General features: G+C 42.0%; 1 protein-coding gene across 3 annotated transcripts; it reads right to left on the bottom strand.

Annotated features, from left to right (window-relative positions):
• Positions 1 to 6,544: 6,544 nt before the first annotated feature.
• Positions 6,545 to 14,513, bottom strand: LOC115205922 (protein fosB-like). 3 transcript variants are annotated; one of them, XM_029772361.1, is made up of 6 exons: positions 14,208 to 14,512; positions 13,803 to 13,984; positions 11,899 to 12,285; positions 11,574 to 11,681; positions 10,769 to 11,116; positions 6,545 to 9,733 (listed from the first exon to the last, which is right to left on the bottom strand). In XM_029772361.1, the coding sequence occupies exons 1-6, from the start codon at positions 14,269 to 14,271 to the stop codon at positions 9,680 to 9,682; spliced, it is 1,143 nt and encodes a 380-aa protein (XP_029628221.1). In that variant the 5' UTR covers positions 14,272 to 14,512; the 3' UTR covers positions 6,545 to 9,679. The 3 variants fall into 3 exon arrangements, with proteins under 3 accessions (XP_029628221.1, XP_029628219.1, XP_029628220.1); XM_029772359.1 differs by having other exon boundaries at positions 6,545 to 11,116; positions 11,929 to 12,285; positions 14,208 to 14,513; XM_029772360.1 differs by having other exon boundaries at positions 6,545 to 11,116; positions 11,929 to 12,285; positions 13,803 to 13,981; positions 14,208 to 14,513.
• Positions 14,514 to 14,747: the final 234 nt, after the last annotated feature.

The raw sequence follows: 14,747 nt of genomic DNA, 5'->3' as shown, positions 1-14,747 counted from the left end.
GCAGTGTAACCCTTCAGTCTACTGCCATAAATTGTCGTTCTTTTTTGGAGACATTTGTTTTTTTATTTTTTATTTTTTTATTAACAGTAACATGCAAAACATAAACATAACAGCCAGAGGGATTCCACAAAGAAATTAGATTTTTTTTTTTTAATACAACTAATCCACATTATATCAATTCAAATACAGACATATAGCGAATACATTTCTTTTTTACATTTTGTTTTGTATATGTTTTAAAGACTAAATAGTATTCCAAATCAGATTTTAAAAAATTAAGAAAAGGGGCTTTTTCTTCATAAATTTTGATTTGTGTATGAAACATTTTCCTAATAAAATAAAGAGATTTATGACATACGTTCAATTGAGGAATCAGTGTAGTAAAACAATATGTCAAACGTAGAAATGTCAATGGTTGTATGCAATTTGAGGCCAAGATCTAGTTTTACATCAGCCCATAACACTTCACTATATAAACAATGACAGAATAAGTGTTCAGTAGATTCAGTTTCTAGATCACAAAAACTGCATTCACTGGTAACATCAGGTATGTATTTAGAAATCAAGCTATTACACAGATAGAATCTATGGATAATCTTAAAGGAGATCTCTTTTACTTTATTGGTCACCATAAATTTGTATGGAGTGAGCCAAGCACGGCGCCAGTTTACATCAAACGATGAATCCCAACAAAATATCGCAGAGGGAATAGACTTCCTGTAGAAAATTTCCCTTAATAAATGATTGTTGAATTTCTTATCTAGTAGACCAATGCCATTCACCTGGATATCGCTTACAATCAGAGATATTCCAAAATATGCATTATTCTGAAGTAAAGTTTTTATCCCACTAGGTATAGCTTTAATAACAGTGTCATATTCCTTGCTTGAAACCTCAAAGTTGTATCTTTCCATAAATTCTCTCCGTGTAAATAGATTCCCATTAATATGAACTAATTGGCTGACAAGGACAAGGTTTTTCGAGAACCATTTATGGTTAAATAATATCTTGTTTCTATGTAATATCGACCCATTGTTACATATAAAACATTTTTGAGGTGAAAAGTTGTGTTTATACTACAAAGCCCAGCACATTAAAGCCTGCTTGTGAAAAGACGTCAGTTTCACAGGAAGTTTACCCACAATATATGGACATTGTAGTAAAACATTAAGCCCTCCAAACTTCTGAAAAACAAAATGAGGTACAATATTCCAGAAACTATGAGCATTTTTTTATGTACCTTTTAATCCAGTTGACCTTTGATATCTGATTGAAGAGAGTGGAGTCTAAGACATTTAGACCGCCATCACACACCCTGTTGGTGATAACATCTCTTTTTATCTTATGTGGCTTGTTTTTCCATATGAAGTTGTACAAAAGCCTATCTAAGGTACAGCAAGTGGATTTGGGAATGTCAATAGATGAAAAAATATAGAATGCACGAGATAGTCCCTCAGCTTTGGAAAAAAGCACCCTTCCTTGAAGACTTAAATCCCTACTTAACCATGAGGATAAAGTTACAGGGTTCAAATTAAGATCATTCACAGCCTTTCAGATTTTTGGTGATCTTTACACCGAGGTAGGTTCAGTATATTTTTCAGAGATGTTACAATCTGCCGGATTGACAGCTCCTTTCAAAACAAACATCTCACATTTGGAAAGATTTAATGCCAAACCTGAGATTTTGGAGAACTGCTTCACGATATCCAATGCTAATCTAGCTTGTGACACATTTTTCAAAAAAAGTGAGGTGTCATCCGCCTGTTGGGATATCTTGATCTCTCTGGCCTGGAATGTAATGCCTTCAAATTGACTTTTGTGAACTAATGAGCATAAAATTTGAGATACTAACAAAAATAAAAAGGAGATATTGGACAACCTTGTCGTATTCCTTTGTAAATGTTAAACCTTGAGGATGTTCCATGACAAAGTTTGATACAGCTATTGCCACCATTATACAGAGTTTTAATAGCATCAACAAAAAAACGACCACATTTCAAATGCTTAAGACAATGAAAGATACAATTGTGACTTACTGTATCAAATGCTTTCTGAAAATCCAAAAATAGCATAACAGGGAAGTCATCCAATAGATCACAATACTCAACCAAGTCTAACACCAGCCTCAGATTATTAGATATATGGTGCCCTTTCATAAACCCTGATTGACATTCAACAATCAGATCATTCAAGCAAGACTTTAACCTTTTTGCAAAGATTAAGGCTATAATTTTGTAGTCGTTATTTAGGAGTGTGATTGGACGCAAATTATCAATATTTAAGAGATCCTTGTGTGGTTTAGATATAAGAGTAATAACCCCTTGCTTCAGAAAGGCAGGTAGTTCTCCCTTCTTTATAGCGTCCTTAAAGGTTTCAAGTAAAAATGGTGCTATTTCTTCAGAGAAGGTTTTGTAAAATTCAGAGGTTAATCCATCACAACCTGGAGATTTGTTATTTTTTAACTGAGCAACCCCGTACTGGATGTTTATAATGGATAAATCTTGACAACAAGACCGATTGAATTTTTCACTAACCGTGTTAACATTCTCTATAGAATCAAGGAGATCCTTAGAGTCACTCAAATTGTTATCTAAGGAGTAAAGATGCTCATAAAACTTAGTGGTAAAGTCTGATAACAACTCTCTATCCTCAGTGGTAACCCCATTAATCTTAAATTTCCGAAGTGTGTTGAGTTCCCCTCTCCTCTTTTTCATATTAAAAAAGTATCTACTGTTCATTTCGCCTTTTTCAAGCCATTGTTTTCTGGATCTTATGAAAGCTACTCTAGCATTTTCCTCATACAATGTATCTAGTTGATTCTGTAAATCATTAAATTTGGCATTCTCATTAAGATCAAGATGCTCAATCTCTGTGATATCCACAATTGTCTTAGAGAGTTCAGCTACCTCACATCTCTTTCTTAAAGCAAGCCGTTTTCCATAAGTAATACAGGCTGAGCGGATTTTAAATTTCAGCAGTTCCCAATATTTCCCATATTCTGCATTTCTTCTTCTTCTTCTTCTTCTTTTTCTTCTTCTGTGAGGTTTAACGGTGGTTGGCTTCTAATTTGATGCATTACTGCCACCTACTAGACTGGAGTACAACTCCCATATACTTTGCTTGAAAAATACAAATGTAATAAATAAATAAATACTCTACCATCTAACACTACACTCACTAATTTCAAAATTATATAAAATAAAATTAACACCACCCTACTCCACTAATTAAATGTATTTATTCCTACCTCATGCCATCAAGGATGAGACATCACCACTTTACACCCCCTGTAACTCCATGTGACTTGATGTCAAGTCTCCCACACCCAAATACCTCTCTGCATGTCACGACTTCTACCGAAGTTGATGCCCCTCCTTGTTCGGGACCACTGGTTCCGGCGCGTGGAGGAGACCTGGGACGCAGCTCACGTCCGCCTTCAGCGCGCCGTACGACGTCAAAAAGCTGGTGCAGACCGTCGCCGCAGTGAGGCCCCGGTGTTTGCACCGGGGGACAGGGTCTGGCTCTCGACCCGAAACCTGCCCCTCCGCCTGCCCTGCCGGAAGCTGAGTCCGCGGTTTGTGGGGCCGTTTAAAGTCCTGAGGAGATTGAACGAGGTATGTTATAGGTTAAAGCTTCCCCCCAATTACCACATTAACCCCTCGTTCCATGTGTCTCTCCTCAGGCCGGTGGTGGCTGGCCCGCTCCAGGAGGCCGAGGTGCGGGAGAGTCCTCCGCCCCCTCTGGACATTGAGGGGGCCCCGGCGTACTCCGTTCGATCCATCCTGGATTCAAGACGTCGGGCGAGGGGTCTTCAGTACCTCGTGGACTGGGAGGGGTACGGTCCGGAGGAGAGATGCTGGGTTCCGGTGGAGGACGTGTTAGATCCTTCCATGCTGAGCGAGTTCCATCGTCTCCATCCGGATCGCCCTGCGCCTCGTACTCCGGGTCGTCCCCGAGGCCGGTGTCGACGCACTGCTGGAGCCGTGCGTCGGGGGGGGGGGGGGGGGGGGGGTACTGTCACGACTTCTACCGAAGTTGATGCCCCTCCTTGTTCGGGTGGTGTTCGGCGATTGACGTCACCGGCCTTCTAGCCACCATTGATCAGTTTTTCATTTTCCATTGGTTTTGTCTGGTCTCTTTACACACCTGTTTCATATCCCAGTAATTATATGTTGTGTATTTAACCCTCTGCTTCCCCTCATTTCTCTGTCGGTGATTGTTTGTTTGTTATGTACGTGTTGTTTCTGTATCGGTGTGCGACGGGTTATTGTTTTACCCTAATTATTTTTCTACGTTGGTTTTGGAAATAAATACTCAATTTTTAACCACTCTGTTTTCTCCTGCGCCTGACTTCCCTGCCACCTACATACACGGACTATGACACTGCAGCTGCCACCACCACCTCAATTTTCTGCGACTTCCGTTCCATCCCTGCAGTACAGTTGATAGCCATTGCTATAAATGCTAAAAATCCAATCTTACTGAAACGTATATCCTTTTTGGCCTATACCTCTGTACTGGTATGTCTCTACTACTCTCACCACTCCTCCCCCTTTAACCCATCTTCCTCTACTTTCTTCACTGCCTCAGCATATGACAACCTCTGCTCTACTCTAACCTTGGAAACCTCAACCTGCCTCTCTCGCACGGGATATTTCTGATCCCCAGCTTCATGTGCACCCCTACAATTAACACATTCCACTACTTTCCCCAATACTACACATTCCTTTTTCTCATGCCCTTCTGCACACTTCTCAGATCGTGGACCCCCCCTCCTACACACTGCTGCCACATGCCCATAAGCTTGACACCTGTAACATCATAATGTATTCGGCACATACACTCGTACAGGATAACTTGTATATCCTAACTTCACTTTGTCCGGCAAAGACTCAACTTCAAAACTCAAAAGGACAGACAATGACTCTTCTGTTTCCCCACTCTCGCCACCCTGTCTGCATCGCATCAAACGACGAGCATCACAAACACCGGGAATCTTTCCCCTCAGCTGGTAAACTTTTATATTCACTGCTACCCCAGTTATCACTCCTTTCATTGGTGCCCTTTTCTTGAGAGCAAAACAATTCACTTTTCTTGCCCCCATTTGTTTTACTCCGAGTGCCTTCTCCCTCTGACTAATGGAAACACAAACAATTATCACTAGACCACTTCTGGTTACCCTCACCGATTCCACATTTTCCAACTCTTTTTCACCCACCGTGAAACCACAAATGGATAGGCCAAAAGGCAAGAGTCCACTTTTCCATAAACTTCACTCGTACTGTCACAGACTCATCTTTTTCCTGACCCTCGGTATATACCTCGGTCTCCAATAACTTCACCACACCTACCACCTCCGATACCTCACCCTCATTCACTTCCATTTCTCCTCCTGTCTTCAGCTCCCTCTGTTTACACTTTCTACCATTCTTCTTTAACAAACCATCTCCCTTTTTTTCACAATTTTTATCTGACTCAAGCTCACCGACTTCCTCCCTCTCTCTCTGAGACCTCCTCTGCCTCTCTTTTTCCCTCCATTCCTCCTCTGTTTTCCAAGTATACGTCTCCTTATGATAATACTGCACTACTCCTGACAGCCATCTTGTTCTTTCTTTCTCTAGGGACTCCATTTCTCGACCGTTTGGAGACATTTCAGTGACATGACATTTTATGATAGAGGTGAGGTATGGGGCCACAGCACACACACAACAAATCACCTTGATACTATGTTGCTGTTTATTGAATGCTATTTTCTCCAAAATAAAGATTTGGACGGTAATATAAACAGTTACGGAGGGGAAAGCTCACTCAGCTTTCACAGTCTATCAAGAACAACGATGAGTAAAGCTCCCCTCCGTCAAGTAGAGAGAGAGAGAGAGAGAGACTGAGAGAGAGAGAGTGAGAGACAGAGTGAGAGAGAGACAGAGTGAGAGAGAGACAGAGTGAGAGAGACAGAGTGAGAGAGACAGAGTGAGAGAGAGACAGAGTGAGAGAGAGAGACAGAGTGAGAGAGAGAGTGAGAGAGAGAGAGAGAGAGAGAGAGAGAGAGAGATTTGAAACTGTATAATATAATACTGTATAATATAATCAGAGGTTAAATTGATCCCCTCAGAAACAGATGCAAGAGAAGGTTTTTGAGCATTACATTTCATCAATTATTATACTTATTTTATGCATTGAACAAGGACAAATGTGTAGTTATCAAAGCACCATCATTATATCTATCACTTGAGATGTTTTATTTATTTTACCTTTTTCTAACCAGGTAGGCCTAAAACCTATTTAGTTTTGGGCCTCAGCTGTTACAAATAGTCTCAAAATGTCTTGAGTATAAATTCCCGTAAAATTTCTATGTCCATTTTCATTAGTCACTGCTGATCACAACAATGCAACCATTGCTTCACAGAAAAAGACAAACATCTTTTTATATATAAAGTCAGAAATAAACTTTCTAGAGAAGGCATTCGAGGAAAAGACAAAGGTTCTATTGAAGGAAATAACAAAAATATCAGTCACAATGTAAAAAATGAAGGGTTTTGAAATATTTCTTGAAGATTCATATATTTATAATCAAGGTCTGCCCCTCAACCTCCACTCAATTAGGTCAAGACCTCTTGGCCCAAACATAGATACCGGGCTATGTGAATGAAAGATCACGGTACAGTTTACAATAGGGGTGGAAAATCACAACAATACATGATCATGCTGGACACATAGCATAGCAGAAAGAGTGCCAGAAGACTTCTGGCACTGTGTAAATGAAGCTTTTCATATGATTTGATACATGTCTATCCTAGAGGATATGAGTGTTGCATTTCAAAGTTTCAATTTCAAAACATAACATTGCAAGTTTGCAACTCATGGAAAAATAAGGCATTTGTCAACCACAGAAATGGTAAAAGACCTCTTGTCTGTTCCAGTCAGTCTTGCATGGAGGTATTTGTATGAAGGCAGGTTCACTGATACAACAAAGTTACTGAGTTTATTTCATCATTGCTACATATGTCCATGACCCATCTCAACTTGGATTGTTAGAAAAGGAAGTTCCAAAATGGAAGTTCTCTCCCTCTCCCTCTGCCACCTCAATTCTCCTCTCTCGATTTCTCTGTCTTTACCTTTCTGTCTCTCTCATTCTCTCTCTTGGATGGTACAGATTAGAAAACTAGACTTATGTGAACTGGACCTCATTTCCTGATCTGTTTGGTGCTGACATAGGTGTGAATTCTTCCAAACCGGTAACTGGGTTTCCAAGGTAAGACAAAAATGACATAACATTCTCTAAGAGAATGCATGGTTGGAATTCAAGATATCAATGCGACACTATTTAGGGTGTGAAATAAGAAGAATATCGGGGGCATGAATATTCAAACATGCTCTCATTCAGTGGAAGAATCATGGTATATTTTTGTCCAACTCTGGAGACTATTCGAGCGGTTTTGATGGAACAGGACCCATGGACCTCCTCACTGATAAGTTGTAAGTGAATTTGCCAGAACAGGATGTTCTATGATAAGTTCATCTGATATACTATAAGTAGCACCACAAAACCATTCTGTACACAAGCCATACTTATCCAGACCGTGCCATCTATCAGTGTAAACCCCTTTCACACATCATCAACAATGCCCTGGTAGGTTCACGGAAGGAAATGAAAAGGCATGGAAGTTCGTCACTCAAAAAAGGCATATAAGGCCAGTTCCTTGTCTTACCACTTGAAGCCTGGCACTTAAGTTATATTTTTTGCTTCACAATAAAAATGGAGAGGCCCTCTTTTCAATTCACAACTAAGACTTTAGCCCATCTAATGATAAGCCAGACAATTTTTTTTTCACAATCACACCTCCATTGATATTTCAAGTTACGCAACAATAACTACTGTGAGGTGATTTTTTTTTTTAATGAGAGCAACTCTCAAAAAGCTCTCCAAAAATGTCTGTTGTTTGAATCACACGATAACTACTTTATTGAACAGGAATGCACACTGGACTAACAGACTGTTCTCAACAAAAACATGAAATAAAAAATTATTTGCATCATTAATACTTTAATATGTATTTTGACATTCAATTCATACTAGTTTCCTCATTTTGGGTCCGTAGGGGACTAAGTGGTGATATTAAGCTTTGGCGGCATAGACATTGGGACTGACCTCAGAGAAAAACAAACAAACAGGCAAATGTAAAAGCAAAAGGCAATAGCACCACCTCAATAATCTCATCATATTGACAAACTGCAATACATGCAGCATCACATGTTAGATATAGTTATCCTGAATAATGTGCTTTATATGTAAAACATATGAGCACAGGCAGTGATAATGTGCGTCATATTGAGGGAATGGTTAAGTATTATAGTTTTTTATAAATCTTTGTTCTTTTAGAAAAATATCAATTTTAAAACCAGCCTCAACAACTGCACCTCTGTTTCTTCATTGACAAAAATATCCCATTTATATTTTCAAACATTCATACTTCACAATAATAGTACATACACTTAAATATACACATTGTTTTGCATCTATATGCATATGCTTTTAAGTATACTTTTGACACATAGAAAATGTTTTTATAGTGCACATCATGCCTCTGAAGTTGCCAAACCTAAGATAAAAAATAAAATTATAACACAATAATAGTTACAATGCAATAGTAAATGTAACATTAAGGGGAAAAGAACAAGAGCCTCTGGCAGCGACAACACAGGTAAGAGCAGAGGACAAAGCAACAACAAAAAACTCAAACATAAAACATAAAAAAATGTCACTGGAAATAAAAGGAACAAATTCACAGACAAATGTAGAACACATACTCATAAAACACCCCCTCCTCTTGTCTCCTCTGTGTGTCCGGCTCCGTATTGTGCTCTCTCATCGTGTCAACCTCAATCAAGAAATAAATAAACGGGCCAAGTGGCTCAGAGTGAGATACACTCACAATAAATGAACCTCCCACTAGGAGAGGCACAGAGGCCACTCATCCCAATGTTCAGAGGTTGGTTGAATATTCCTTAAAAGTAATATTTTTTTAAACATATTGGTTACCAACAGACTCATGTCTGACAAAAGCTCTTTACCAAAAGTACATTCCTCTCTCAATGTTTTTTTTCTCACCATGATATTTTCTCTGTCAAAGGTAAGACTTAAAAACAACAACAGAAAATACTTGGTGATAAAGGAGGGTGAAGAACATTATACAAAATAGTATCAGTAACAAATGGAGGACAATCCAGATGCTTGAAGTATGGCGGTGGTACTCTGCAGGTAAGAGGTAACCCATCCATACAATTGGCAAAAGCAGGATTTTTTGGGATTGTTTCAATTCAATTCAGGCTTACGAGTACAGGGGGCTCATCCTCTCTCTCTGCCAAAGTTTCAGTTCTCCCTCTAGACCTCTACCTCGGCTAAAGCCTCTCCTTTCATTCTCCCGCCATCCTTATCTCACCGTCACAACACAAGTCTCATTTCATCTCCATCGTTTCAACATCCAACAATGGCTCAGGAGAAGAAAGAAAAGAGTGACAACTCTTTTACATTTGTGTCCATCAAATTTGGTGTATTTTCAGTGTGTGTGTGTGTGTGTGTTTTTGTTTTTGCTTTTGTCTGCTTTGAGCGAAATACTCCAGGGCTCCTCAGTTGGGGGTGCGTCCGCGTCCGTGTGGGACGTGTGAGGTGGGCCGGCGCTCAGTCTAGGTCCCAGGGGCTGGAAGGGCTCGGCGTGCTCTCAGGGTTCGAAGACTTCAAAGAGACAGAGAGAGACACACAGAGGAGAGAAACAAAGATGGAGAGATGGACGAAGAGTAGACGGCAGGATAAAAAGAGAAAGAGCCAGATAGCTGGAGGCTGTGACGCCCTTCCCTTCCCAAGTCACAACTAATGACGAAGAAGCAAGAGGAACCGAGAGGATGAGGAAGGCGGGAGGGGAGAGCAAGAGCTCAGCAGTCTGGCTTCACAAAAAAAGACCCAAACCTTAGTCCTTCTTCCCTATTTCAGCTTGCACAAATACATTCAGCATGAAGAGAGGGATGAAAAAGATGAGAGCAGGAGCAGTGAGAGAGGGATGACCGACAGAGGGAACAAAGGGGAGGATAAGTGTGCTTGTGGGATCGCAGGTGAGCATGTTGCTCATACTGTATGCACTGGACGTGCACGTCACAAGACGTTGAAAGATTCACTGTGAATTAAGCTGGGTATGATGTCAGAGGATCTTTCAGAGATCGACTGACAACTCAGAGCCCAGAGTTTTAGACTCAATTTGAATTCACTTTAAATACTTGGTTAGGTACGTTTAGTTTTCTCATAAGGACAACAGTGGCTTATATGCACCAAATGCTATGTGGTCAAACTTGGTTTGATTTCATGTTTTTTCAGGTCTGAATGTGTGTGAGTTTGTATGGATCATCATATAATGTATGTTATCCATGTTGTTGACTTCGTCTATCATGAGCAACTGGTTTCTGCCGTATGTAAGTGATTGACACAGGGGGGTGTGTGTGCGTGCGTGTGGTGTGTGTGTCTGTCGGTCAGTCAGAGAGCGAGCAGCGAGGGCGAGTTCAGGGAATCAGAGGACTGCTCGCTGCTGCTGTTTCTCTGGTTAGCGCTGACCCCGCAGGCTCCCTCTGGGTAGCTGAACACAAATGAAGATGTGTATGAAGGGTTGTAGCTGCCAGCGGCCGCGCCATCATTGTGACCACCACCCCCACCGTCGGCCACCAGGCACGGCCCACCCGGCGCAGGCTCGCTTGAGCCATAGAAAGAACTAGAAAACGCTACCTCCTGCATCATCCCCGGCTGCTGTTGAACCTGTTGTTGCTGCTGTTGTTGCTGCTGCTGCTGCTGCTGCTGTTGCTGCTGCTGTGAAGTGGAGGGCTGCGAGGTGTAGGCGGGAGGCAGGTAGAAAGTGTCCTCCACAGTCAAGCCCACGATGGAGATGGGAGCCTGTTGGGGCAGTAGGGGCTGATGCTGGAGCTGTGTGGAGCCAGAGGCCTGCTGCTCCTGGTAGGGGATCTTGCAGCTGGGCTGGTGAGCCACAAGGACAAACTCCAGGCGCTCCTTCTCCTTCTGCAGCTCAGAGATCTCCGCCTCCAGCTCAGACTTCTCCTCCTCCAGGATGTCAGTCTCCTGTAGAGGGAGGGAGGGAGGGAAGGAGAGAGAAAGAGAGAGAGAGAGAGAGAGAGAGAGAGAGAGAGAGAGAGTGAGAGAGAGTGAGAGGGGGTAGAGGGTTAGACAACACATGTGTTCTTATTCTACGTCTGTGGAGGTGGATGCACAGCTATGTTTTTAGATATAGATAGGTCTACATGTTTCCCCCTTGAAATAGATACTTTAGCCCATGCTAGGACTGGTAAATTAGACTATACCAACTGTAGGCACAATAGACTGTCACAAGCACTACAATCATCTTCGCTCTCTTCAAATAATATCCCCCGTCTCTTAATAACCAGCCCCTTAAATAACATAATGTGTTACGATTACTCACATACACAGTCATTATCATGAGCCTAGTTATGTAGCATAACAGACTGCATATAATTATCACAGGAAGTCATTTTGACAGTAAGAACACAGCCAAGCTCACCCCCTGCAGTCTGTCAGTGAGTTCGCGCCGGCGGTTTCGGCATTTGGCGGCTGCCAGCTTGTTCCTCTCGCGTCGAACACGCCTCTTCTCCTGCTCCTCTGGAGTCAACTGGAGGAAAAGAATAAGGAGGGATTAAAACAAATGCAAACTTTGTCTTTGCCGCGAATCTGTCTAATGCACTTGAATGGGCTCTCGCTAGCTGAGAATAACAGATATATAGATGTATCGTCAAATACAGTATCATAAAAAATGTGGCGAACGTGTTCATTCTTGCTGTCTAGCCATTCGACATATAAAGATTGACACACGGGGCACACACACTTACAAACACACCAACATCTCCATCGTCACTCACAGACTCGTCTCGTACACGGCGGCTACGGGTCCTGGACTGACGGATGGGGCCCGGGGCTGGGCCTGGCCCCGGGGTATCAGAGCCTGCGGGAGTAAAACCTGAGCCAGAGGAATAACTGGGCCCTGGCAGATCATAAGGGTCTACCAGAGACACAGACTGGGTCATAGTAGAGGTCCCCATCCCACTCTGCCCAGAGGCCTGGGATGAGATGAGAGTTGGCTGCACCATCCACTGCAGGTCCTGGCTGCTGGTGATGGCTGTGACTGTGGGCACAAAGGAGCCTGGCATATCCACTCCTCCACTGCTGCCCCCGGAACCACTGCTTACCCCTACCCCGCCTCCAGCAGACACACAATCCTGGAGCACACAGAGATGGAGGGGTTAGGCATGAACACAGACAGAAATGTGATGCTGCTATACAATGCAATGACAACAAGTGACTTGCTCTTTAAACATTGCTTTGTGAACTATTTCGATGTTGATTCCCTTGAACATAAGATGGTAGATATCACAGCAGAAGATTGCATAGCCTTGATGTCCATAAGACACAAACTTTCAGGGTACAGTTTGACACACCCATTCTATTCACAAGTCATCTATAAACAAACGTTGAATAAACTGCCACCGTTGCAAACATTTACCAAGTGGATAAGAAGCTGACAGGTATAAATGCATTGTAAGACTAGTCATAAGCATGTATGTCCCCCGTATAATGTCTTATATGATCTCATTATGATCCTAACTTAATAAAAAACAATTTGTCTGTTGAAAATGTGCTACATATAGAGACATAACACATTGATAACCCTTATAATAACGTCAGAAAGGCTCATACAAACTTGTAAAAAGTAGTACATCGTTTCAGTAAATGTCACTCTTATAGAATGATAGAATGTCAGTGAGAGTTGGAGTCTCCCAAAATTCCTGCACAACAGATGTTATAAAGAGATCACTGCAAGAATAGATTTAGGTGCCAAAATCTATCACTGACTCTCTGCTTTAATTAGAAATGAGGCGAGCAGTGATGCCGTAGTGAGCTCGGAGTTACATTAATATTCATATGAAAGCGTTTAAGGCAAGGCGACATGCAGCTTTCAAGAGGCCGCCTCAACCAATCAACTCGCTCGAATAAGTTCCCCCTCCTCCTTCGTCCTCCCCCGTCACACCCTCGGTGTTCCCTTAGCAACGCGACGTAACACTCCAAAATAGAACGCATTTACGTCACAGCGAGTGCTGAGAACAGGGAGAGTGGAGAGAAGCGAGCAAAGGCGGAGCTTTTTCTGCGTACGTAGGAGGGCCAAAGCGTTGTCATCCGTTGCGCTGCGTGCTGTAAACCTACCACCGAAGACAGTACACGTTGCTAGTAAAGGTGGCACAGCCTGAGTCAGAGAACATGCCGGCAGGCCAGCCTTTACTACAATAAAAGGCAAGTGCCTGTAGATTCCAAGGCAAATGGCAGCGCATTTTTTCACGCATGGTTGATCAGACGTGAAAGGGAAAATCTTCTTGCCTTTCCCTTTCATAGAAACTATGTAACAACACGCTTATAATTATGATGATACTCAGGTTGATAAATCCAAACTCTGCATGGTAGAACTCTAACGCGGCAAGGTATAACTGCACCAGCATTTGCAAATACTAGTGAACTGTAAAGCATCATTGAATTCTAAACTTAACCCATCTTTCTGGAATACAGCCCACGGCCACATCATCATGTACAAAATAAATCAGACTTCATGCATTATTATATAAACATCTGTCAAATGAAATGTTTCCTCAATATTATAGTAATCAACATCGGAAATTGGGGGAAAAAGACACATAAGCTCCATTTCTCCCCCGATACTCATCATTGCTTGACTTATTGGACCTACCTGTGAGGCACTGGCCGGCGGGCTCCCGAAGGAGTCCACGGAGGAAAAGTACTGAGACTCAATAGACGGGGACGAACTTCCACGAGAGACGGAATCAAAGTCACCGGGGAATCCTTGGAACATTTCCCGGGCGGAGCCGAGAGAGAAACCTACAGTTCCCGGAGTGAGTGTGATGTCACCTGCTGTTCGAGCGCATACACAAGGGCAACGGGAGAGGGGAGAGTGGAGACAGCTGTCAGTTTGATGTCATTGAAATGCAGTCTCATGTATCTAGGATATAGTCAACAGTAAACATGCATAACTGGAAACGTTGCTTTACGTGTAGCCAACATGTATATCGGAAATCACGTAATAAGAACCGTTGTTGCTGCATTATCTAACATTTATGTTCAGAAAGTTTTTTACCGTTAATATGTTCCTTATTGTGCTCCGGTAAGATGCTATTGGTCTCTTTCCAAAAAAGTTGCATGAAGAAGGAAATCCAGTTCGCTGCTATGGATACAGTCCTTACGTTTCGGATTTAAAAAAAACTCATCGATCCGATTCAGAATCCGCTAAAATATGTCCTTTGTCCCCTTTTTACAATGTGCAATGATAGATCCATGTAAAAGTCCACTATGTGTAAACTGATCAGCGATATAGAGTCACAGTCCACAGAAGCGAGTCTTGTCTTATGAATGAATCCATGGAGTACGAGAGAAGCATTGTAAAGGATACGAAGTCCCGCCTAGGAGTTCCGCTGACGTACGTGCCCATTTATGGGGTTATGTTTTTGTTTGGTATCCTTGGTAATGACGTTTAGATAGGGATTCCCTCTCCCACAGAAACCGTACAGCAGACGAGAATATAACATGTTACTATCACAGCCACGATATATTTCTAATCAAGAACCTATTTCTGATAATACATTTAATGAAACAACAAGTTATGACAATTGTAGTGTGC

This window comes from Salmo trutta, chromosome 13 (assembly GCF_901001165.1).
Source record: "Salmo trutta chromosome 13, fSalTru1.1, whole genome shotgun sequence".
Lineage (NCBI taxonomy): Eukaryota > Metazoa > Chordata > Actinopteri > Salmoniformes > Salmonidae > Salmo > Salmo trutta.
Note: the sequence above shows the minus strand (reverse complement) of the source record. Positions and strands in the feature narration are given on the sequence as shown.

Excerpts from the sequence above, each read along its gene's own strand:
- LOC115205922 (XM_029772359.1), bottom strand. The coding sequence starts at position 14,271 with ATGCAACTTTTTTGGAAAGAGACCAATAGCATCTTACCGGAGCACAAT. Across the intron at positions 11,682-11,928 it reads GCCGTGTACGAGACGAGTCT|TTGACTCCAGAGGAGCAGGA; the intron begins GTGAGTGACGAT and ends CTTTTCCTCCAG. Across the intron at positions 11,117-11,573 it reads TCACTGACAGACTGCAGGGG|GAGACTGACATCCTGGAGGA; the intron begins GTGAGCTTGGCT and ends CTCCCTCTACAG.